Source organism: Mytilus edulis, chromosome 10 (genome assembly GCF_963676685.1).
Source record: "Mytilus edulis chromosome 10, xbMytEdul2.2, whole genome shotgun sequence".
NCBI lineage: Eukaryota > Metazoa > Mollusca > Bivalvia > Mytilida > Mytilidae > Mytilus > Mytilus edulis.
This window is the reverse complement of record NC_092353.1, coordinates 32002212-32026692: the sequence shown is the minus strand read 5'-3', so window position 1 is coordinate 32026692 and position 24481 is coordinate 32002212. Positions and strand designations below refer to the sequence as shown.

The following is a 24481-nucleotide window of genomic DNA, read 5'->3' as shown; positions in this document are numbered from 1 at the left end:
ATTATACGGTCATATAAAAACAATGTTAAAGAAGTTTGAACAAACATTATCAACATGTAAAGTTTATTAATGATTTTGGTCATGTTTGCCCCTTGTATATCACTTCTTTCTGTAAACAGTTTCTCTCTATCTTTATGTCTTGCACATTCAGATTGATAAAATGTTCATGTCCTATGACTAGGATTGAAAGATTGTTGGTTGCTTAATGTCAAGTGCCTGTGACAAGGATCCCTGCTTTGTACTTATCCATCATATTGTACCTAATTAAAACAGGTGAGATTTCAAGTTCACCATAACCAGACACATTATTCACACAAGAGCAGTTTGTTCTCCTAAATGTCTTTTGCTAAGAAGAGAAGCAGCAAAAAAACAATTTTCAAGTTTTACCACAGATTAGAAGCAACCATGGGACCACAAAGGCAGTTATCACACTTCCATTGGACTACCACTGCAGACATGTCTAACAAGTGTCTACTTAAATATAAATCAATGTATCTGCAGTAGAAAATCATAAACTAACAATTTTTTTTTTATATATAACTTTATTGCTTCCTATACAAGTATACAAAAAATAATCAATACAGATCTTTTTTAACATTTCGAAAATACAATTTAAATGGAAATATGTTTTTAAAGTACGTTTTGCTTTTAACCATTAGTATTGCTCTTTAATCTGCTTTTCCTTATCACTTTACACATTTTATAATCCTTCTTTATCTAAATATGCTAGTCTTTAATTTTGGAAATCAAGAGAAAATATAGCAAGCACCATTTAATGATAACTATGTAAATGAAAATGCCTGACTAGATGGATCTGATGAAAACATGCATGTTCATTCTCTAGCAAAAATGAAAAGGTCCAACAAAAAATCACAACCAATTAAATTGTTTGTTTGTGGAATGAATGGATGGAAAATAATATGATTGTTAAATACTGCAATTGTTGTAAGAAACGAAATCAGTTTGGGATACAGATAGCAAATTATTTTTTAAGGAAATATGTTCAACTTTTTACATATAACAAAGAAAGTCACATTTCACTATGTTCACATTACTTATACACATACTACAACAATGACAATGTAAATGATTCTGGATTAAGTACATGTGCACTAAATGTCTTTTTCTGACAATTCTATGCTTTCACCAAGATCTTCCTCCTCGGATTCTACAATAGAACCATCTTCTTTATCCATGTCATCCTCTTTAGAGGTTTTAATCTCATCGCCACCTGAAAATATAACAACCTTACTTATTTCTGTATTTCTATAAGCATATTCTTGTAAAGCAAATCAAAAGTTAAATTTGAACAAAGTAAAATTTGAAACAATTTTTTAAAATGTTCATAAAATTACTAAACAACAGCTCATCCAGTTCTTTGACAATTACAGAATATTATGAATACTAATTCTCATCCTTTTAACATGCTTAAATAATTTCTAAATTGTTTATCTTTAATTAAAAGGCTTTTAATTTCATTCATTTGATTAATTTCACAATATTTTTTCTGTCAGCATGGTGAGCTATTGTTTTTTTTTTTTTATAATGTACAGCAACCAGTGAAATTTTGTTCTCAAATCTAGAGATATTATCATCCAATACAAGAAGCATTTTTAACTTTAAAAGGACGACTTAGTTTCAATCAATATTAAAAGAACAACATCTTGTCTTCCATATTTTCTACAAATTTATATTTTACATGAAATAAACTGTGTGATCCAAAATACAAGTCTTCACCAAACTAAATATGGTTGTAAATTCATAATATCTGTACAGTTAATCTGATACCTAATGTTCTTTGGATAAACACATCTCAGTAATTTCTTTGTAACATAAACAGTTGTATTGAATGAAATTACAATGAAACCTGTTCAACTTGAAGGCGATCTTGGGTAAAATTGTGTTTAAAAAGAATTGCCAATGGCTTAAGTAACAACAATAGGACTCAATGTGTTTGTCTCAAATAGAAAAAGCTATGTAAACATTTCATGCCTTGGAAGATTAAAACAATTGTATTCTAATATTTCAAATTAGTTAGTGTACAAGAAAAGAGACTTTTTGGTTTAAATGTAGTTGGAATACTTAGATTAGTTATCATTCTGATGAAACAGGTTCCATTGTAAATACATGATATACCCAGCATAAATAGATAAAACTACAGGATTTATAGCATAACAGTTGATCACATTTACTTTTCAGACAAATTTTAGATTCTGACCATTGCTTGATTTACACAAGGTGCATCACAGAAAATACATTAGTGTTGTGAGACATAAAGCTAGTGTTAGTAGCATCAAATTTAAATGGTGAATAGGTACCTCAGTCATCTATTGTATTTGTATACCAATATAACTGAGGGGTGGCATTCAAAAAAGGTTATGTGTGAGAAGAATTGAGAACATTTTTTTTGTTTTTATTTAACTAGAAGAGTCCTTCAGCTTACTTAGTATTTATTTTACTGACAACTCCTGCAAGTAAAAATGTTAAGACTTTCAAAATCAGTTATACAGCCTACTTTAATCAACTGGAAAATTTAAAGAAATCCTACAACTTTTTTTAATATTCCTTCCTTTCAAACAAATCTTGAAATTTTTCATATGTGTTTTAAACAAAGGATGTCTAATTGGTTTTGTTAAGATTTAGGTATAATGACCTACACTTCACATTTATTGACTTCTTTAATAGATAGGTATATTTCTATTTGAGTATTTCACATTATATGTGTTAGTTCAAGGTTATTCAAAAGACCTTGAGCTAAACTGATTGACAAAAAAAACTGAGGGTGTTTTTCCCTTTTCTTTATCATCCATCTGAATTAGTTTCATCTCAATAAAAGAGAACTCAAGTTATGATCTGTAAGCTAACCCACATCCAAAAGTTTCTACCTAAAGTAACAATCACCTTGACTTTGACCCATTAATACAAAATCCTAAAGCTTGTTTCCCTTCTGTCTGTATTAGTTTCATTCTAATCAGGCAAAGGAAAGTAAAGTTACCACCTAGAGACCATTTATAAGAACACTATTTTGTGGACTTGTGGACCTATGGAGCCAAATCAATAGATGTCTTACCTATCGCCATATCTTCCATCAGCATAAGTTATATTTCATCAGGAAATGGAAATGAAAGTTACATTTGGGAAACCAATTTTTAAATATATATTTTAAAAACAGTGACCTCCCAACTTTGACTCCTATATCAATAGGCTTTTCCCCTTCCCTCTATTGTTCATAGCTACAAGTTTCATTCCAATCAGGCAAGTGAAACTCAAGCTTTTGATCATCAAAGATTTCTTCCCCTTTCTTTTGTCTTTGCACTGCTATCAAGCAACAGACACCAAATTTACCATTCGTAATTCATTTCAAATCAACAAATTGTTTTCATGAGGTATCATTGTTATATTAAAAAAAAATGTTTAAAAGCCCCTAACTGATGTATATAAAATGCTTTGCTGAGCACAGCCTGATACGACTGCAGTGGTCCAACCCTGAACAGTTGGTGCAAGTTTGGACACAATATTCCAGCTTGATACTGTCTGAATTTGGATTGTGATCAAATTTTTGACAAAATAAATGTGGTGAAAGATCTTAAAAATTTGAAATTGGTTGAAATATTTGATTAATTTTCAATTGAAGATTTCTTGCTATTACGCAATACTGTGCAATTGAAGATTTCTTGCTTTGGTGCAATATTGTGCTATTGCACAATTGTGTGAAAATGAAGATTTCTTGCCATTGCGCAATTGAAGATTTCTTGCTAATGCGCAATACTGTGCAATAGCGCAATACTATGCAATTGAAGATTTCCTGCAATTGCACAATACTTTATAAATATAATTATTTACACATCATATATGATGTGTATCTCCTGCCATATCAGTATTTTTTTGCTTTAATATACAAATAAGAAATATAAATCAATGGAAAAATTGAAAATTTTAAGAAAAAAAAAAGAAAAATAAATTGTGAAAAAAATGTCCCCCACCCCTTTTTTTTTAACCCTCAATTAAGTTATTTCCCACAAACTCAATCCCAGCTTTCCCTTTGTGGTATGGTACCTTGCTGTACAATTTCAGAGAGATCCATACACTTGACCTCAAGTAATTGCTTGTTTTTGGCCCCTTATTCCTGAACGTTTTGGGCAATTACCCCCAAAATCCAATCCCAGCCTTCCCTTTATGTTGTGATACCTTGCATTACAATTGTAGAGAGATCCATATACTTAAACACAATTTAATGTCTGGAAACTAGAAAATTGCGTGCTTTTTGTAAGATTTTTTTCCCTAATTCCTGAACCTTTGGGCAATTACCCCTAAGGTCAATCCCAGCCTTCCCTTTGTGATATGGAACCTAGTTGTACAATTTCATAAAGGTCCATACACTAACACACAAGACTTAAAGTTATTGCCCGGAAACTAGAAAAAAATGCTTATTTTAACCCTTTTGGGCACCTTATTTCTTACACTGTTGGGACCTTAACCCCCAAAATCAATCCCAACCTTCCTATTGTGGAATTTCATAGAGATCCATTCACTTAAACTAAAGTTGTTGTTCGGAAACCATGTGTCTTCAGATGGGGACGACGACGTGATACCAATATACAACCGCAATTGAGTTTCTGCAGATTTTTTTGAAAGAGGTGGAAACGGTATAAAAGAATTGGAAATCCTATGCATGTTTCCAAGCAACTGCTCTGTTTAAATGATGTTTTCCCATATTTTTCACACCATTTTTACCTCCATTCTGAAAATCTGCCCCACATACAATATGTCCGAACTAACCGTAAAAGGGCATATTGAAAAATGAAACGTATTGTACTGTATTTTATTGCTGATCTTTAAAAAAAAAAAAAAAAAAAAAACTTATTAAAAAATTTATTTATTGCAGGTTGAGTCAATATTTTAATTATGTTGTAAACAATTGTCCAATTTTTTTTATATTATTAAGCTTTATCTATTTAAACCTTAGAAAATAATGTTCTGGATTTCTTGTTGAAACAGTTTCTAAAATGTTTAAAGTACCAATTCATAAAAACTTAACATTTCTGCTTTTGCATAACACAACCTAACATAAAATGCTGTGTTCTTGGCTTGAATGTTGTTGGATTACTGTCTCATTTACAGATAAAACCAAAATATTCTTACAGAGAATTGAATTATTATACAGCATACATTTTTCATACCAACTAACATATTGATTCCAACAACGTCCAACACTGACTTACAATACTGTGAAAGACAGTAGATAGTAAATGAAATAAATATGTTTTTATACATAACATTTTAAGACAAAGTATCAAAATTTAAGTGTAGAGGTGAATTAGTGTTTGTAGGTCTATCGTTAGATGTTTAGTAGGATTAGTCACAACACACGACACAACACATTGGTTGGATAAAGGCGAAGAACAAAGATTCGTCCTACAAAAAAAAAATTATGATCTTCCCTCATTTTGTGCAATAACATGTCTATAATGATATAAAGGCACTATATTGACATATTGTAATTAAATAAGAACACATTTAAAAATCAACTTTGGAACATTTAATATCTCATGATAATTTTTATCTGAATTTAAATTTATGCCAAAAAAGAGCTTCAAGATTCATGAATATTCAAAGTTTCTTCATAAAAATAAGGAGGTATGATTGCCAATATAATAACTATCCACCAAAGACCACAGTGACCTGTAGTTTGTTTACATTGTTTTACTTGGGTCTTCGGTGAATTTTTTTTTACCACATCCCATATTTTTGTATTGTACAAAATAAAACAAATTTTGCCCAATAATATGAATTTATAACAATTGAACTTTTAAAGTATTTTGAAAATAGAAATATATTTTTTATTTCTATTCTTATGCCATTATCTTAAATAGTGAAATGTGCACAATTTCTGTTTTTTATAAGTTTGTACTATATCCCTGAAATTTCTATCACAAAGATAGATACACTTGTAAATAAAAGTTATTTCCTGGAAAGAAAAATCTACATCAACAAAATATTTACAATGATTGCAATATGCAACGGACTTTACAACATATGCAAATTCTGTGATGCACCAGTTTCAAGACAATGCAATGTTACCATGCTGACAGACAACAAATAAACAAGCAATAAACACAAACAAACAAAAGAAAAAACAACAATTGTTATGCTAAAAATGTTAATGCAAAAAGTAAAGAAAAAATCATTCCAAAAGAGATTTGGTTTTTAAAATGTGGCATAGTCTTCTACTGTGTAGAGAGGAGTACACCACTTTTTGTAAGTTTCCCTAGTACTTTTTTGTTTTCAATCAAAATGTAGTTCTGGTGACAAGTGAAATGCAATGAGTGAATTTTACGTGGAGGGTTCCAATCATTTCCACCACCTATTAAACAATAACAGAAACATCAAACATTTAAATATATTAGCAGATTTACCAGTAATTTTTAAATTTGTAGAGGCCTAATAACACTCTTGTTTTGAAATTTCCAAAGTGAAAAATTTTGAATGTCAAATATTCAGATTCATTTAAAGCAAATTAATCAAAAAATGCCAACAGGATCAATAGGACAATCTCGGCCATATGGAAATGCATTAGAACCCTTCATTGGGCCAATGTGATGAATGATTTTCTCACCGTTACCGCCAGAGGTTTTACATAAGCGGTGGTTCATGTGTTGGCTGTAAGATCCGGAGTGAGAGAAGCGTTTGAGGCACCTTTTACACTGGAAGGGTTTCTCTCCAGTATGGAGGCGCTTGTGTTCCGTCATATGGTGCTTGTGTTTGAACGCCTTACCACAGATATCACAAGGGTACCGACGGGGACCTAAAAATTAAAATAACATATCACTGGGGTACAAATGGGCAACTTGGCAAAAGATTTGATATCACGAAGGGTTAAAATTTTAATTTTAAACTTTCTTCAATTCTTACAGACTAATATCACAGGGCTACTATAGCTAGCAATGACAGACATAAATGAAATAAGATATTAGGGATGTGGCACAAATATTAGGGGACAAAAGCCAAAGTTAAACAAACATTTCATGGTTGAATTTATCTCATTTTCTTCTTAATGTTCAATTTGCTGAAAGGACATTAATGGATGTTGGAATAACTTCTGTAACTTGGAAGATGCAAATGCTTGATACTTTGTAATGATATCTTATGCTTGCATAAATAATTTGCTCTTTAAATCATGAAATTTATGTCAATCTTTACCTTTAAAAATGTAAGAACTGACTTTAATAGAAGATTCATATTACATCCCCTATTCATGGTGAACTTGCATACATAGTTCAGGGCTCATCTATGTGCATTTTAGTTTGTTAATTTTGGTGCAATAACTTTTAGTACTAAAATGTGTAACACCCAAAATAATGGTCATTAGTACTGTTAATCAGCAAATAGTTTCTTTTCATTTTTTCTTCTTTATTCCAGTATTTAATCCATTATTTTCATAAAATACTGCTTTATGCGTAAAAACATTAATTTAAGCATTGTCAAGTTTGAGCAAAATTTTAGCTTATATCAATGGACACGTGTTAGAACATAGATGTAAAAATTTTAGACAGTTATCAGCAATAAATTACTAATCCAAATCTCATCTTTTTAATTCTTTGCCCCCCCAAAAAAAATTAAGGATGAACGTGTTACACTGCCAGACTATGAGGGACTGGGACTTTTATTTTTCTAAAAATCGGGATATACATAACTTATTATGCAGAATAAACATTCACTTAAAGGCACTAGTTTGCTTAATTTGACTTTGGGGTAGGAAAGTTACCTTATAAATACTTCAAACAATTTGCTTCTTAACAAAAGTGCAAGTGTGCAAAAAAACTTAAAAATAACAAAAAAATATAAAAACCAAATGAAAATTAAATCAGATAATTGAAGAAAATGCAATAAAACAAAATAAACTCAAAAGATAAAGTGCAAAGTAAAAGAGAATATTAGTTAAATATAACCAAATAGAAAAAAAATAAAATAAACTGAAATGTACAGTATAATATTGTGTTGTTGTCTGTTGCATTCAAAATATACAAACTGTAAAATTCACATTTCTTTATCAGCAAATCTGTTAGTAGTGTTAAAATGTTAATATCATGCATAAAATAACATAAAACCACCATAAAACACATCTAAGTCTTCAATTAAAGTATAATCCATCATAATTTGATAAAATAGTATAAAATATTCATTTATAGCCAAATGCCTGTAATAATCTCATCTATATAACTTAAATTTTCAAATTTTCATGCTTATGCAATACAATGTCACAAGGATTTCTTGCATTCCAAGACTTTTGTTTAATAAACTCAATTATCAACTCAATTTTGGGAGTATTTATTTAAAATATCTTCTTCATTTTCTCTCTTTATATTTTCATATTGACATTAGCCAAAATCAGAGACATTGAAACACAAAGTTTTTCCATCTTGACTCTCCAAAATTAAAAAGGATAATTTTTGGAGTGAGATTTGTACAAGCTTTAAACAGCTTGTGTTTTCGCATCCTCCTATTAAATTATTTGGCTATAAAAAGTTTGAAAACAAATATCCTCCATGCTTCATTAAAATTATTATGACATATCAAATGATTTCCTTAGATGTGTTTTCATAGAAAAAACAAAGCTGTTCCCTTGCAAATTATAAGAACTAAAACTAAACAAAATTAAAATAAAATGTGTGTATCCAACTGGATCAGTCTGGAAATTCTGGAAGTATTGTCATTACAAAAATATGATCTCAAACATGCTGTCATTCAAACTCCATTCTATAAACAACGTTCAAGTCAATTCATTCATGAATTCCCCCTTCTAAGTAAAGTACTGCTGTAAAAAATCCTTAGCATTTGTTCAACCATAAACAGGGGACGTCCCTTACTAGGAAATATTTATGATATGAATGATTAAATAAAAGGAAAATTTACTGTGCTGTTAGTTTTATATTTTCCCCATTACTGATGCAAAATAACAAAATCATCATACCCAAAAAAACATAAATTCTAATTATTTAAACAAAAATTCTATTTTATTTTTTATTTATTTTTAACTTGCAAGGTACAGTTTGTCAAATTCAATGGCATGCAATATAAATATCCATCCACAAACTGACATCACTTCTCATGCCAAAAAATGTTAGTCACAGAATTCATTGTCATGCCTTTTATTATCCAACATGCGTTAAAACTATCTACTTCATTTAGCAATGGCCAAGTCCTAAATTAAGCTATTCACTAGCAAATGATGCCTTATACAACTAATTCATCTATCTGGGGGACGACAGTGTCTATAAACACTAAAATTTAATGTGGCTATTTATTGCAATTCAGAAAAACAATACAATATTACAATGGTTAATAGAAATTGTGCTTACTACCATCCTACTTGGAAGTCCGATAGTAATGAATTACAAACACATCTAAACAATATTAATGTTAAAGCAGTTCCAAATCTGTGTTTATTGATTACTTAATCACTGCTAGTGTATGTGTGGCTTTTTTTAACTGATAAAAGATTACTTGTCAATATTAAATTATATATCAGTATATTGATGTTTTGGATTACCATTTGAGATTTATCTACAGGTATCTAGAATTCATATATATAGTCAACCAATTATATAATCATATCAGGTAAACTGTTTAGATATTTTTACTTGACTGAAGAACTAAGAAGTTTGTGTATGAAGAAAAGGAAAATGATACGCAACTATCTTACCCTGTTTTTTTTTTTTTTGCTTTTCTAATGACTACAAGTGTTCCAATCTTATTTTTATCCGTGTTCTATGCCTTCACCTAACCAGTTATACTTGTCCATTTTCCTTCTTCAGCAACATTTTCAATTTATAATATTTGAGTTGATGAATATTTTCATATTGAGCTTAATGAACATTTCTGTAAACCTGATTATTACCTTGAATCTGACAAACAATATGGAGACCGGATTATGAGAAATCTTTTAATACGGAAATAAGTTGAGTAAATACAGTTAACAAAAGTATGAAAATGTGGACAAGTATAACTATATCCTACACAACCTATCCAGATAATGATCTCTACTTATAAAAAGAAAATCCACATGCGCAAGCAAGCACAAACACAACATACTTTCTTTCCTGTCTTCCCTCTTTTTCTTTCTATGAGCTGGTTTTTTGCTCTTCTTTTGTGGAGAATTGTCCTCCTGTGACTCTTGGCTATCTGACATCATACTCTTATCTGGAGACATGCCATCTGGTGATGACTTAGCTGAGTCATCAGGTGACATAGAATTAAACGATTCATCACCACCACCTTCCATACCTGCAGCCATGCCATCCTGGGATAAATCCTGAAAAAATGGCAGGTAAAATTTGTATCAATAGTTCAACAAAAGTCCACTAGAAATCAAAAAGGCATATTTCCTTAAAAAAATGTGATTATAGTAAAAATATAAGTCAGAACAAATTTTTATATTTGATAGCAATGAAACTGAATGAATCAACAAAAAGATAGTAATTGTTGAATTATTTATGTAAGTGCTACCCTTTATCATTCATTATCCTTTATTAATATTTTGAAATATTATTTTTTTTATACAGTAAAACCTGTATAAACCGGCCGGCTACGGGACTATGAAAAAGGGCCGGTTTGGACAGTGAGCCGGTTTATTCAGGTTTCCGTTTTGACCGGAAGTAAATGACTTGTGACGTCCGATATTTTGCATATAAAAGTTTTCTTTGATTGTAAAGAATATGTGATCAATTAAAATACTTTCACTTCGTTTTCCATTTCCATTGTTTGCATTTGCATCATAATGCTCGCGTTGTTTGGATTGTGAGACGAGAGTTTCGATTTACTTCCATGATTATTTATTTGAAATGTTGGAATGGCCTATTAAAAAGCCAGAATATAATATCAAACATAATTTCATCACTATCGAAACGTTGTCGTACAGTGTACTTTACCCATTGATAGTTGTCATCCGAGTGTTTTTCATTATCAAGGTCATTTGTTTAGGGGTTCAAAGTAGGGAACCCAGGGTTTCGACATCACGATGTAAATTTCTTACGCTGCGATTTAAATTTGTTTATCCAAGTTACAAAACGTAATTAAATTCGAGATATATTCGGTGTGTCTTGTCGTTTAATTGACACGTTTATAATGTTTTAATAAATAATACAGCTCACTTCTGTACGATTGTAAGTTCACTTCACAGTTTGACACCTGACTAATTGATTATCCTGAAAAGTCATACTGTATAAACAAATATGTTTTGATTGCATATCGATCATTGAAACTAATTAGACAAACCGGTTTTGACAGGTAATAATTAATGTAATTAAGAGTATTGGGACTTCATAATTAGACCGGAATTCGGAATACACAGGGTCCGGTTTACAAGGGGTATTTTAACAAAGACTTTGAAGGGAAAAAAATGGGACTTTCATTTTCGGCCGGAATGTACAGGAAACCGGTTTATTCAGGGTCCGGTTTAATCAGGTTTGACTGTATATATAAATTTTTTAACATCTTCAATGTTACTGTATGTTTTTTTCAAAGTATGAAGCATCTATAGATTAGTACAATGATTACCTCTGTTTTCTGAGAATCAGGAGAATCAATGCTACCCATCTCCATCATTTGCTGTTGGTTTGCCTGTTCCATCGAAGGATCCTGAAATAAGAAATTATCACAAAATACCATCTGATCATTTCTTTACCATCAGTAACATATATAAGGATAAAACATATCATATCTTTGAAAATACCTTACAACAGATTTTTTAACAATACCTTATTACAGATTTGAAAACACTTAAAAATACAAGCCAGAAAAGTATTTACACATGATCTTAGAGTTGAAGTTTAACAACTAATTTCTAATTCATACCTTAAGAGTTGAAGTATAACTACTCATTTTTTAATTCATATTAGTCATATAAATCACATGGTATTAAGAATTGTATTGCTACTATTTAAGTATAACAACCTGTGGCATCATAGGCTGTGGCTGTATAACAGTTTGTGGCTGTATCATGTTCTGTTGTGGCATTACATTCTGTGGCATCATATTCTGATTCTGCATGATTTGTTGTGGCTGTAACATGTTCTGTTGAGGCACCACATTCGGCATGGGCATGATTTGTGGCTGTTGAGGCACTGAATTTGGTGAATTCATCATTGGCTGATTTGGGACCATATTCTGGTTTGAAACAGGTGGCTGTGGTGGCATTACACCTGGGTTCATAACTTGTGGCAAAATTGGCATAACTTGTCCCTATTGCAATAATCAAGATTTGTTATTTTGTATGTAAAAACATGGATAAAGTTTCAAACTCTATTGTAATCTGATAGTTGACCTTTATATAGCAGAATTTAATTTATATTTGCAGAATTTCTGCATTCACTGTAGCTTTTTTCTCTATACTTTTTTTTTTTTTTTTAATATATTAAACTTTTTTCCCAGTTTAGTAACATCATATGTTATTATGATATTATTTAATGTATGTTTATCAAAATTAGAAAGTGATGTCTTGTTTAATTTATCTTTATATCCTTTATAATGAAGAATTTTTTTTCATGTTCTCCAATGACATAAAATAAGAATAAACAATGATCCTACATATATGTTGTCTGACTTCAATTTGGATAATATACAGCCCCACATGAGTATCTTTACCTCTGAAACAATAGGTGGTGGTGGTACGGGATTATCTAACTGATGCTGTCTTTCTTCTTCCTCCCTTTTTAATCTCTCTTCTTCTTCTCGTTTAATTCTCTCCTCCTCTTCTTTCTTTCTTTTTTCTGCTAGCTCTGCTTGTTTTTTCTTTTCTTCTTCTTGCTGTTGTAAATACTGTATGTGTCTTTGTTTCAGTTCCTCTTTGGCTTTGACCATCATTGTATTGAACATGTCATCACTTATCTGTGGTTTATTTTCACACAGCTGTAAATATAGAATATTATTGACTGTATGTGTGCATGTGTATCACTGTGTATTATTATGAGAATTAGCTATACTCATATAGATGCTTTACTACCTTTGACATCTTAGTGTAACCCCAAAAAGAAGCTTGTTCCCTAACATTTAATAATGACAAGATCTTAAAACAAGTCTTTTTTTTCCATTCATGAACCTCAAATATGTTGCTAAGCAAACTATCAGTGTAACAATTGTATCATCAAGATTATAACAAACAAGAAAATAAATAAATTGTCTAGGACTGTGAAGCTTACTTATAGCTACTCTTTCAATATCACATCATAAACTTAGCAATATAAGTCCACTTACTTTTTTCAATTCTTCTTGAAATTGTTCACTAGCCTCAGAAAATCTCTTTTTCTTTGCTTCATGCTTTTCTTCAATTGTTTGTAATTCGTTTTCTAATTTTTTCTGTAAAAAAAAGACAAAATGATAACAACCTAAAGAAATAATATCTTGTGCCACCGAATCCCTTAAATTTTTGATAAATTTTTACATCTTGTTTATAATTTGTTCATGATTATTGCAGTCATAGTATTGTATAGGACAGATTTGATTTTACCAGACTATGCCTTACTTGGATTTATAGTTTAAACATACATTATTACTCTAATTGCTAATAATTATCAGTACTACGTATAATTTCTTTCAGGACTGTATGTGACAGGATGCAAAAACAAAGACACAGATTTCATAAAATGAAGATTTACTGTAAATATAACAGCTTACAAACTTTGATACCCCCCAAAAATTGATAACGACTAAGAATTCTATGAAAATGTTTATACCTGATGCATGGTTAATGATTGCACTTGACGTTTTAGTACTCCCATTCTGCCTGTTGTAACTACTGTTCGTATATCTGGTACCACTGTTTCACTGAATATGTCATTTATAAGTCTATGATTACGTAGATATCTTGCATGGGCTATATGTTTCACTGAAAATCCATCATCTGGATCTACAAAAAATAAATGATATTTTATTATAACGTAAAAGAGATATTTCTATGGTTGTAAACATATAAAAAGTTAATCACAATATTTTCATGTCTACCACATCAATAGCTTCATTGACCAGATAATAAACCAAATGGTTTATTTTTGTAATTGTGTTTAACTTGTTCAAAACTTATCTAGATATTGTTGAACTTGATGTCTGAAGTGGATGTGTGACAATTGGGGTTTCTGTTCTTGCTTCGATGATTTGCTATCAAATTGAAGTACCCTCTAAATAGGTAATTAACTTCATCCAGAAAATTCATATATTTTGTTAAAATATAAACATTGACAGTCATAATAGTAGAGGTAAAAAATAAGAAGTCTGCATTGTAAACCCAACATTATATTATAATTGCAGTGCTATAAAAGATTTGAAAAGCTTTGACTGACATGTTGTACAATGTTTTAATTGATACCGCCTTATAAAAGGTTTCGCATTACCTTAACCTTATATCTTATTTCTTTCCGCGTCAGAAGTTGCATAAGGCCTCAAGTGAAAAGTTTCAAATTTAATATTAATATATTCTCCTATCTGCATTTGTCAAAGACTAGATTTAAAAGTTGAATGTTCATTTGTTTTCCGCTCTATAAAATTAAACCAACCTTCATCCTCATCAGCTTGCTGTATACTTATTCTCCCTTGGGCCTCCATTTTAGCTGCCTATGAAATAAAGAATATGATGCATGTGTAGCAAATATTTTTGTCAAGATTTAAATTTTATCATTTCCCTGAAAGATAATATCCAGGAAATTAAAACACCATAGAAATTTAAACCTACATAGAATATTACTTTAACATACTGTAAACCTTGAAATTTAATCCCCATAAATTAAGACTAAGATGTAACAAAAAAAATTAACCCCAGGAAACTGATGTTTCTACAGTATCAATCATAGCAGCCATTCTACTAAACAAGTGTCTTTAATGAACAATTTGTTCTCTCTTCCGAGAATGATTAACATAACAATTTAATTCCAAAACATGGAAAACCTGAAAACTGATTATTTGATTAGAGTGTGAATAAAGGGACAGAGATCCTGGGTATGTGTCAATGAGATTGTAACTCAGCAACAAAACTAACAAAATTGCTTTGGTGATTGGTTTTAGCAAAAGGTCTTTATAGATCACAAACAAAATTTAATTGTTTGCTTATAATTCCTTCTGAGAAGATATATTACCTAATGTAAACTATATAAATACTAAATGGAACATTATAAATATATCATACATCAAATATAACTGGGAAGAAAATTCAAATAAAGTTGTTTTACATTTGTCATTTCTGGGCTTTTTATAGTGTTGTACTGTGACCTATAATTGTTAATTTCAGTGTCATTTGAATTTTGAGGAGAGTTGTCTCATTGGCAATCTTGACACATCTTCTTTTATATATTTACTTAATGCAGTGTAGTTGAATATACTTGTACAGTTTCAGGAAAATGTAACTTACTTGTTGACCCCTAGGTGTTCTTTGTTCTCTTTGCTTCTGTTGTTCTTCTTCCATAGCAGCCTCAGCAGCAGCTGGAAAAAACAAAATAACATGCTACATGTACATTGTATAAATTACATCCCCATATTTCAAAACTATAATCAGTAAACTCAACTTTTACTTAATATTAACTTTCAATTCTTTATCCGGTAGTTATAAATTAAAAACCTTTGTACAATAGTTTTATCTTATATCTATTTTTAATATGCAACGATTTTCTATTTGTAAATGTAAAGTTCCTATGGTTCATTATTTACATTAAATTTAAAAGATATTGACAAAAGAATAACCAAAACAGTTCTTTTATAAAAGAAAGTGTTGAGTAATTATCAAATATGTTCTTACCTTTTCCTTTAGCTGCAACCCATGCTTGGTATGCTGAGGAGTTATGATACAGTTTCATTGCTTCATTGTACTGAGCCTGTAAAAAACAAAAGTTTTTAATTACAATTTCAATATTGATTAAACAATAAAACAAAATTCAATTTTACATACAATTGTAAATCCTCATTATGCTGATTCCATGTTTTCTCAAAGAGACTAATATCTTATGAACTTAATGATATCGATTTCAACTCTTGATCATTCATGAAAATTCAGAGTTCGCGAAAATGGTCGGTCCTGTCGGTCCTATCGGTCAAAATGAGGCTCGGACCAGTATTTTGAAAGCTAGTGCCGGTCCTGATGACCGATGTAAAAACGGCCGTTGTAGTTCTTTTTTTTATCGGTAATTAGTTGTACCGCAACTAATTCCAATATGTGTTTACATCGGTCTTCAGATGTACCTGCTGCTAATTTCCGGTACTGGTTTCCTGTTATAAATAAACTGAAACCTATGGACACAAAAGTGCCGATCTACACGTGGCCTGCCAAATTTGTTCTTGGCAAACAATCGGCGATTGAAATCTTAGATGGAGATAACAAATACTGAGAAAATGATTCAGTTGATGAAAAAGATAGAGAAATTACTTTAATTAAGAACAATCAGAAGATCAGAACTGGTCCTTCATTATTAATTTGTCCGTGGCTGTGAAAAATAAAACTAATCATAATAAAAGATATTTTTGGATAAAATATGTTATTATTTTTATTTTAGGATCAAATTGACAGATTTTTTAGGACAGGCTAAAATTTTGTAGGACTGACAAATAATCTTGCTTTGTCGGTCCCATGACCGACGGGTCAAACGAAGTTTTCGCGAACTCTGAAAATTGTGTAGTTTAAAAAATCAGATAAATAGTTATTATATATCAACTTTTCTTTATGCTGGTAAATATCAATTACCCTGATTAGTAAAGGGACATTCTGTCAGTACATAAAGAGAAATATGTGGATTCCTACCTTTTCTGATTCATATTCGTCCATAAATTCCTGTTTTTGAGATTCATCTAAATCTCTCCACATTTGTCCAATGATCTTGCCTATCTCCCATAGCTTCAAATCTGGATTAGAATTCTTTACACTATCCCATATCTACAAAGAAAATTCACCATTTTATACGTGTGCTTCCTTCACTGAAAGTTAATTATTACTCCATACTAAAACCATGGGTATTCTACATGTATATCCAGGAAAACACAATCAATGGCTCATATATGCAATTGAAAATGAAAAAGCTCTTTTTAAATCAGTGCAGCAGTATTGACACACTGAAAATATTAATATGTAAAGGTAGACAAAATTATCCCTTATCAGATATTTACATACTGTAAGTCATAATCGAAGATGCTTACAATATGAGTTCTTACAATAAAATTTATGCTACTTTTTCGTCTATTTGAAAATGTTAACAGACTCCAGACTATTTTGTTTCTAATTATAACTGTATAATAATATTTCCTGAACATAAGTGTTTTTCAAACAGTATATAAATAGTATAGAAAAGAGATGTTTGTTACATACTTTCCTGCTATATCTCATGTAAGGCATTAATGGCTTGTCTGGTGCCTTAGGTGCTTTTGGTGCTCGGCTGTCGGACTGTAAAATAAAATATGTGTTAAAAATAATTAGAAAATTGAAATCAAATGATAACCAGATGCTCTGCAGGGCACAGCTTTATACGACCGCAGAGTTCGAACTCTGAACAGTTGGGGCAACTATGGACACAACATTCAAGCTGGATACAGCTCTGAATTTGGACTGTGATTAAATAACCGACACAGCATAGGTTTCTGACACAGAATAAATGTGGTCTAATGAACTTCAAATTATTTTTTTTCTTTTGAGCAATTTACTATGCTGTTGAACATATGTTGAATATGAATCCTCTCAAAGAAAAAATATTTGAAGAAATTTTCTTTTTAAATTCTGAAATTTGAAATGAGAAACAAAAATTGACCTCCATCCCAATTTTTTTTCTCACTTCCCCCTTTCCCTTATTCCAAAAATGATCTCAATTAAAGTTTCTAATGGAGTTTGCAACAAAAACTACTCATTTAAATACATCATAAAATATTAAAATATAAAATGTTATACAGTCATGGTTAAAATTAATATTAATTAATAGTAACTTACAAAAAAATAAATGGGAAATGTGTCCAAAAGGACAGAGATGAAGCCCTCGTTAGCATATAACGGGACATAACTCAAGAACTGTAATAGTGAAGCTGCCAAAAATTGAAGTACCGTAACTCTGAAATGACATGAGATAACATCTTCACTCTACTGACACATCTACCTGAACATTGAAAAATAAAAACAAAACAAACAAGAATGTGACCATAGCACACGGATGCCCCAGTTGCACTCTCTTTTTCTTTGTTTAGTGGAGCATGAAATTGGGATAAATTTATAATTTGGCATTAAAATTAGAAAGATCATATCATAGGGAACATGTTTACTAAGTTTCAAGTTGATTGGACTTCAACTTCCTCAAAAACTATCTTGACAAAAAACTTTAACCTGAAGTGGAACAGAAGGACAAACGGAGGCACAGACCAGAAAACATAATGCCCCTCTGCTATCGTAGGAAGGGCATAAAAACACTTATTAATATGCATACTTACTCCTCCACCTCTAACTTTGGTTGGGTTAAAGTTTGGATTGCCATGAGGAGTTGTTATGAATGGACTACCTGCATTCTGCAAATGGAAAATAAGCAAAATATTAAATGATGTACATATTATATATGTGTGTGTAGTGAAGAACAATCAGTTATATAAAAAATTAATATTTATTTTCGACTATTGAATGTCTAAATTATCATTTTATTCTTAGATTGGTGATTGATTGTTTGCATAGCAAGTAATTCTAATGGATATATTACATGCATATTCATGACTAACAAGATGAACTACAGTAGATTCCGGTTATTTGCATAGCCTATTTGTCAGACAAAATTATGCAATAAAGCGGAGTATGCTTATATCCGAAATGCCAAATGACAGTCAAATAACATCGATAGAACCAGATCAGTAAAAGAAATCCCTGAAGAAAGATGAACGTCTGTAATCCACATACAATACACTGAATGTTGATTTATTCTAATAAAATTTTTATGTCTACTCTAGTGTCATATGTGTTATTTTATTTTGTTTCTTTAAATAAAGATTATAAACACATTTAGTTTTAGTTTATTTGCATTCAGACTTTCCTTTACCTGGGATACGAAAATAAACTGTTCTAAAAATAGATTTGTTTCTATGACCCATATGTACAATGTACATTGTTCGGCTTTGATTAAAATAAACTTTTAAACAATACTTCACAGTTTATAATTATTTTAACAACAGATGTGTAATGAATTGCTGTTGATATGCAGTTGGGCACTGAAGTAACAACTTGTTAGTTTCGTATATGCAAAGCAGTAATGGTGGGGCCCTGTACGGGTTAATTGCTGGACAAAAGTGTTGAAAGTGAGAAAATATAATAATTAAAAGTAAATGCTCTTTTCATAAAATATTAAAAACAAATGATTGATGTATAAAATTCTTTAACCATATGTAAATACCCTATAATATTGGGATATTAACATTAATACAGATCACCCCAAGCCCAATAGAGTTCACATTGGTTATGATCGATAATTAGCAGGAGTTTTTGTTTTAAAAAGTAACCCCAAATGTAATCTATGGACAATTGTTTAAATCCAGTCAATTTTAAACACCCTTTGAAGTAGAATGGTCAGTGTTTTTACAACAATTATCTGTTTGACATTTTTATGACCTCGAGGCTTAAAATAGAACATGGGAAACTTTACCTGTGTAGACATCGAGGTTTATTTTTAAATCAAATTCCATAATATAAACACGAAAGAAACTGTTTTAAAACTTTATTTCAATAACACAAAAGTAAATATGAAATAATAACGAAAATAAGGATGCATTCAAGAAAAATATACTTACCAAATGACCGTTTCCGGTCAAAAATCTCGTCAGTTTTAACTAAGCATATCTAGACGGCAATAATTTTCTATGCAATAAACCGAAAGGCCACTTGTAGAGCTATGCATATAACCGGACAATTTAACATTAGATGAATGGGAAATGGTTTTGTGCAGGAGAAAACTATGCAATTAACCGAATTATGCTATTAAGCGGTATGCAATTAAGTGGAATCGACTGTATAAGCTACATGTATTTAATCACTAATTCTAACCCCTCTATCAGGACATCAAACAGAAAAGCATTATCTCATGAAATTTGATTCCTAACTTTAGATATCTTTGATACATAAATATATTCATTAAACAGGAAGATGATGGGCAATGAATCAAAAAATGTGTCACACATGATCTTTGAATAATAAATAATTTCATTTGTGTAAAACTACAAGTACAAACTTACTGATCCAATAGATCTTCCTCTTTGAGCTGCAAAATAAAAATAAAATGCTGGAGTCTGATATAAAATACAAACTAATCAAACTTCAGCACAAAAACAAGGAGATTGAAAATTTATCATAAAAAATAAATTCAAATGTTGTAATATTACTTGCACTAGTTAGCCTTTACATTTAACAAACATTATCAAGTTCAACAATGACAAATAACATCCCCTTTACACTAAAACAATTACAAGTTCAACTATTGCAAAGCTTTGTCTAAATTCTAAGTTACACTTATAAAACATGGCAACATCAGTTTGATTCAAAATGTAAAAAATGTTCAAAATGATATAAACATGATAAACATGATGAACATCAGTAGAATACTATTTCATGTATTTATAGAATATTATTCAAGTTGTTCAATGAATTACTTTTTATTGACTTACGTGTAACTGGTCGCTCTTGTGTGTGTGTTCGTATGAGAGGTAATGCCATCTCTATTAATACTGGTTCTGTAAGAGATAATGCATGTAAATTATCAAAAAATCATTGCATAAAGTCTGAATACATGTATGTAAAGATAGATGGATGATGTAAACAGCTTGTACAAACACATTCAGATAAACCATCAATAAGTACTGTATAACTGAACATATTGATCATGATTGATTATCAAAATATTCAACAGCAATACAATAAAATATTATAAAAAAGAAATTGTCCTGATTCATGATAGGCATCAGTCATGGGTAATCAACCAAATTACTCTTTTACCTTTTAAAGCAGTTTCTGACTAACAATTTAAATAACAGAAAATAGGAAAGATCTCCTTGCCCTTTTTTAAGATGGTGGTCCATCACACTTGTTGATATATATATATATATATATAGTGGATCCATTTGCTCCCAAAACACATAAGCCCACTGGGTTCTTTCGAATTTGCACCCTATTTTTGTTCAAAGAAAGGCTATATTACATCCCAATATTTATATTTTCAGGAGAAAATAAATCTTAATCTTATGAATGAATTATTGGGTTTTTTTTGTTGTGATTAATAGATGTTTTATCCTTAAATGTTCATGATGTTGATTATTCATAACTGATTATTTGGTATTAAAAAGCTAATATGGTATTATTGTTATGTATTTTGACATTCATTTTTGTTGTTATAATGACCTTGAATTACAATTCCTATATATCGTCATTATTATTCCTGATAAATATATTTTTTAATTGGGAACAGATTGACTTTAAATATGGGACAGGATCGACTCGGGACAGACAACATGGAAGCAAGACATGTAGATGGTTGTTATGCTGTACATGATGCTGTATAAACTATTTACCATGTTTTTCACTTGGAAAAAAATATTTATACAGTCTTCACGCTTAGTGGCAGCCCATGATGGTAAAATTGCTCTGGGGCCTGTAAAAATCAGACCTACAGGCCAACATAATCTTAACTAAAACTTTCCAAAAATTGAGCTGTGGGCCTGTAGGTTTAGCAGTTCAGCGTGAAGACTGTTTATATCATATAAATGTGCTTTATTTGTGGCATTCCCTTCATGTTCCTTCACCTCAGATGTCATCATATCATACGACTAACAATGATTACTCTAGGTAGAAATGATATTTAACGTTAACCATATTGCTGTTTTCTTGAGTACAGCGCCAAATGTTTCCAGAGAGCATGATTTTCTTGGCAAAGCCATATTGTCTTCTCCAAGACTTAAGCTGGGGACATCTGAGACGCATGGCAGCGCTTTAGATCAAAGGGTTAAGGTGCTGTAGTGTAGAATCACGCTCTATAGTTACACAATTCAAGTATGGCGAACGCAACCTATAAAAGTCATGGAAGTGGGGCTTTCAATTCTAGAACCCTTCTGGATAACCCTTTACAGCTTAACCCTCTTGCTTCCGGAGGGATACATATGTCAGTCTACAACCACTGTGCTGGAGGGACACATATAAATGTATGTCCATGTTTTGATTTATGCAAGCTTCTGATCATTGCTGTTCCTCTTTCAAAATGAAAGACCGAACATTAATATGTTTCTACAATGGCTCTCACATGTAACGGTCATTACAACATGACGTCATATATTGATTGACGTCATTGTTTGGCATTTCTTGTCACAAACGTCGAGTGGTCGTATTTTCTGGCATATGAAATGCAACCCTGAAAAACAACTGGCAGCAAGAGGGTCAAGAGTGCAAAATTCATCACAGAATTTGCACTGCCACTAGGATAAATAGTTAATAATTTTATGAAATTATGTCTATTATTTCTTGAAAAAAATGCATTTTGAGCTACAGACTGTCTACTTCTACTTTTACCGGATAATGGCCACAATCAACTAATTGAATATTTTGCCATGACTTCGGTGCGCATACGGACCCCTCCCCCCTCCCCCCATATTGTTTGAATTTAGTTCAGCTTTGTCACCGAGGCTTTAAAAGCCTCGACTGACGGCGCTGACACTACCCCAGGAGGTAGACTGTTCCAATCTTTGATGGTTCGTGGAAAGAAAGAAAATTTCCGGTAATCATTTGATGCTGCTGGAATTTGGAAGCTTCTGTCATGCATATTTCTTGACAATCGTTTAGGTGGAATCAAACGATCTTCCTTTGTCACAGCAACTTTCTCGTTTACTATTTTAAAGAGCATGGTTAGTCTTGCATCTTTTCTTCTTTGTTCAAGTGATCTCCATTCTAGGTTGTTTAACATCTTGCTTACACTTGAGTGATTTTAGTGTTTATTCATCACATAACGTGCTGCACGTCTCTGAACCATCTCAATTCGGTCTATTTCTGTTTTGTTGTATGGATCCCATACAGACGTTGATCCGATGTTCAGGTTTTGTTTTAGAAAGCCGATTGTTCTATTGGCTTTGTTGCAGATGTTGTTAACATGGTCATTCCATTTCATTTCGAACGTGAATGTGCAGCCTAGGTATTTTGCGCTTTTGACAAGTTCTAAAGTGTGACCATGTAGTTTGTATGATGTTGCAATGGTGTTGTTTTTCCGGCTGATGGTGAGTACATTGCACTTGTCTGGGTGGAAGGCCATTTTCCATTTGGTTTCCCATATTGCCAATTTATCTAGATCTTTTTGTAGGTCGTTGGAATCTTTGTCGTTTGATATTGTAAGGTAGTCTATGGTGTCATCAGCAAATAGGCGAATAGTAGATTTAATTCCATCAGGCATGTCGTTGATGTAAAACAGGAATAGCGAAGGCCCAAGGACTGAGCCTTGGGGTACCCCAGATTCTACATCAATATGTGATGAGCTCTCTCCATCCACTACTACTGCTTGTGTCCGATGTGATAGGAAGCTAGCAATCCACCTATTGACATTTCCTCTGATTCCGTAGTGTTCGAGTTTATGAACGAGTAGACTGTGACCAACTTTGTCGAAAGCTTTAGAGAAATCCATAATTAGTACGTCTGTCTGTTTACCTGCACTCATGTTTTTAGTGATGTCGTCCACAAATTCAATTAGCTGGGTTTCACAAGAACGTTTGGAGCGAAAGCCATGTAGTAATGGGTATAGAATTTGGTGGCGATCTGCATGGTTCATGATATGGCTTGTGATTATGTGCTCTATGAGTTTGCAGCATATGCAAGTCAGAGATATTGGTCGGTAGTTCTCTGCTCTATATCTCTCGCCTTTCTTGAAGACTGGGCTAACATTGGCATTCCTCCAGTCAGATGGTACATCCCCTGTTTCGATTGATGTTTGGAAGATCAGTGTGAGTATAGGGGCTATTTCCTTCGCTAGCTCTTTCAGTAAATCTTGGTCTTATGTCATTTACTTCCTGTCTATTGCTTAGTTCTAACCAAGTCATCATATTCGTTTCTAAGATCACCTGTCAGTGTGAGAATTGATATAATTGTCAGTAATAATTTCTTGCTGACCCGAATGATGGCTAAATAATTTATTCAACATTTGTTCAATGCCAATTCCAATGGGCAAACAATATTTTTGATGAGTTTTCAGCGATTCGAGGTGATTAAAATATATGCAATAACACGTTGGTTGGGTTTTGTCATTAATATATTTGCATACGATCTGATTTAAAGCATGTTTTTAGGGATATAACTACCTTATTATTTCTCACTTTTCGGCATTGACAAAAGAAAATGAAATCTCGTAAATTCTCGTGACGCGATGTATGATCATGTATACAAATGTTATAATATTTTTTTTTAATTCCAATAATTACAATCTGTGTGAAACCCTTTACATTTTGACCACGAAAATTGTTACTAAATTAAAAT

The 24481-nt window shown here is 31.5% G+C and overlaps 1 protein-coding gene across 2 annotated transcripts; it reads right to left on the bottom strand.

Moving 5' to 3' along the window:
* Positions 1–522: 522 nt before the first annotated feature.
* LOC139490931 (SWI/SNF-related matrix-associated actin-dependent regulator of chromatin subfamily E member 1-like) lies at positions 523–24377 on the bottom strand. Of its 2 annotated transcripts, XM_071278075.1 has the most exons (17): positions 24307–24377; positions 20647–20712; positions 20218–20243; positions 18439–18513; positions 17336–17410; positions 16775–16906; positions 15779–15854; positions 15395–15465; positions 14547–14604; positions 13731–13903; positions 13252–13353; positions 12643–12906; positions 11953–12240; positions 11557–11637; positions 10093–10312; positions 6617–6805; positions 523–1231 (listed from the first exon to the last, which is right to left on the bottom strand). In XM_071278075.1, the coding sequence occupies exons 2-17, from the start codon at positions 20693–20695 to the stop codon at positions 1113–1115; spliced, it is 1998 nt and encodes a 665-aa protein (XP_071134176.1). In that variant the 5' UTR covers positions 20696–20712; positions 24307–24377; the 3' UTR covers positions 523–1112. The 2 variants fall into 2 exon arrangements, with proteins under 2 accessions (XP_071134176.1, XP_071134177.1); XM_071278076.1 differs by lacking the exon at positions 6617–6805.
* Positions 24378–24481: the final 104 nt, after the last annotated feature.

What these genes read in the sequence shown, in the direction of transcription:
- LOC139490931 (XM_071278075.1), bottom strand. Translation starts at nt 20,695, where the DNA reads ATGGCATTACCTCTCATACGAACACACACACAAGAGCGACCAGTTACA. An exon ending in CACAGCCTATGATGCCACAG is followed by an intron (nt 11,638 to 11,952) that starts GTTGTTATACTT and finishes TTCTTATTTCAG; the next exon opens with GATCCTTCGATGGAACAGGC. An exon ending in CTGATTCTCAGAAAACAGAG is followed by an intron (nt 10,313 to 11,556) that starts GTAATCATTGTA and finishes CCATTTTTTCAG; the next exon opens with GATTTATCCCAGGATGGCAT.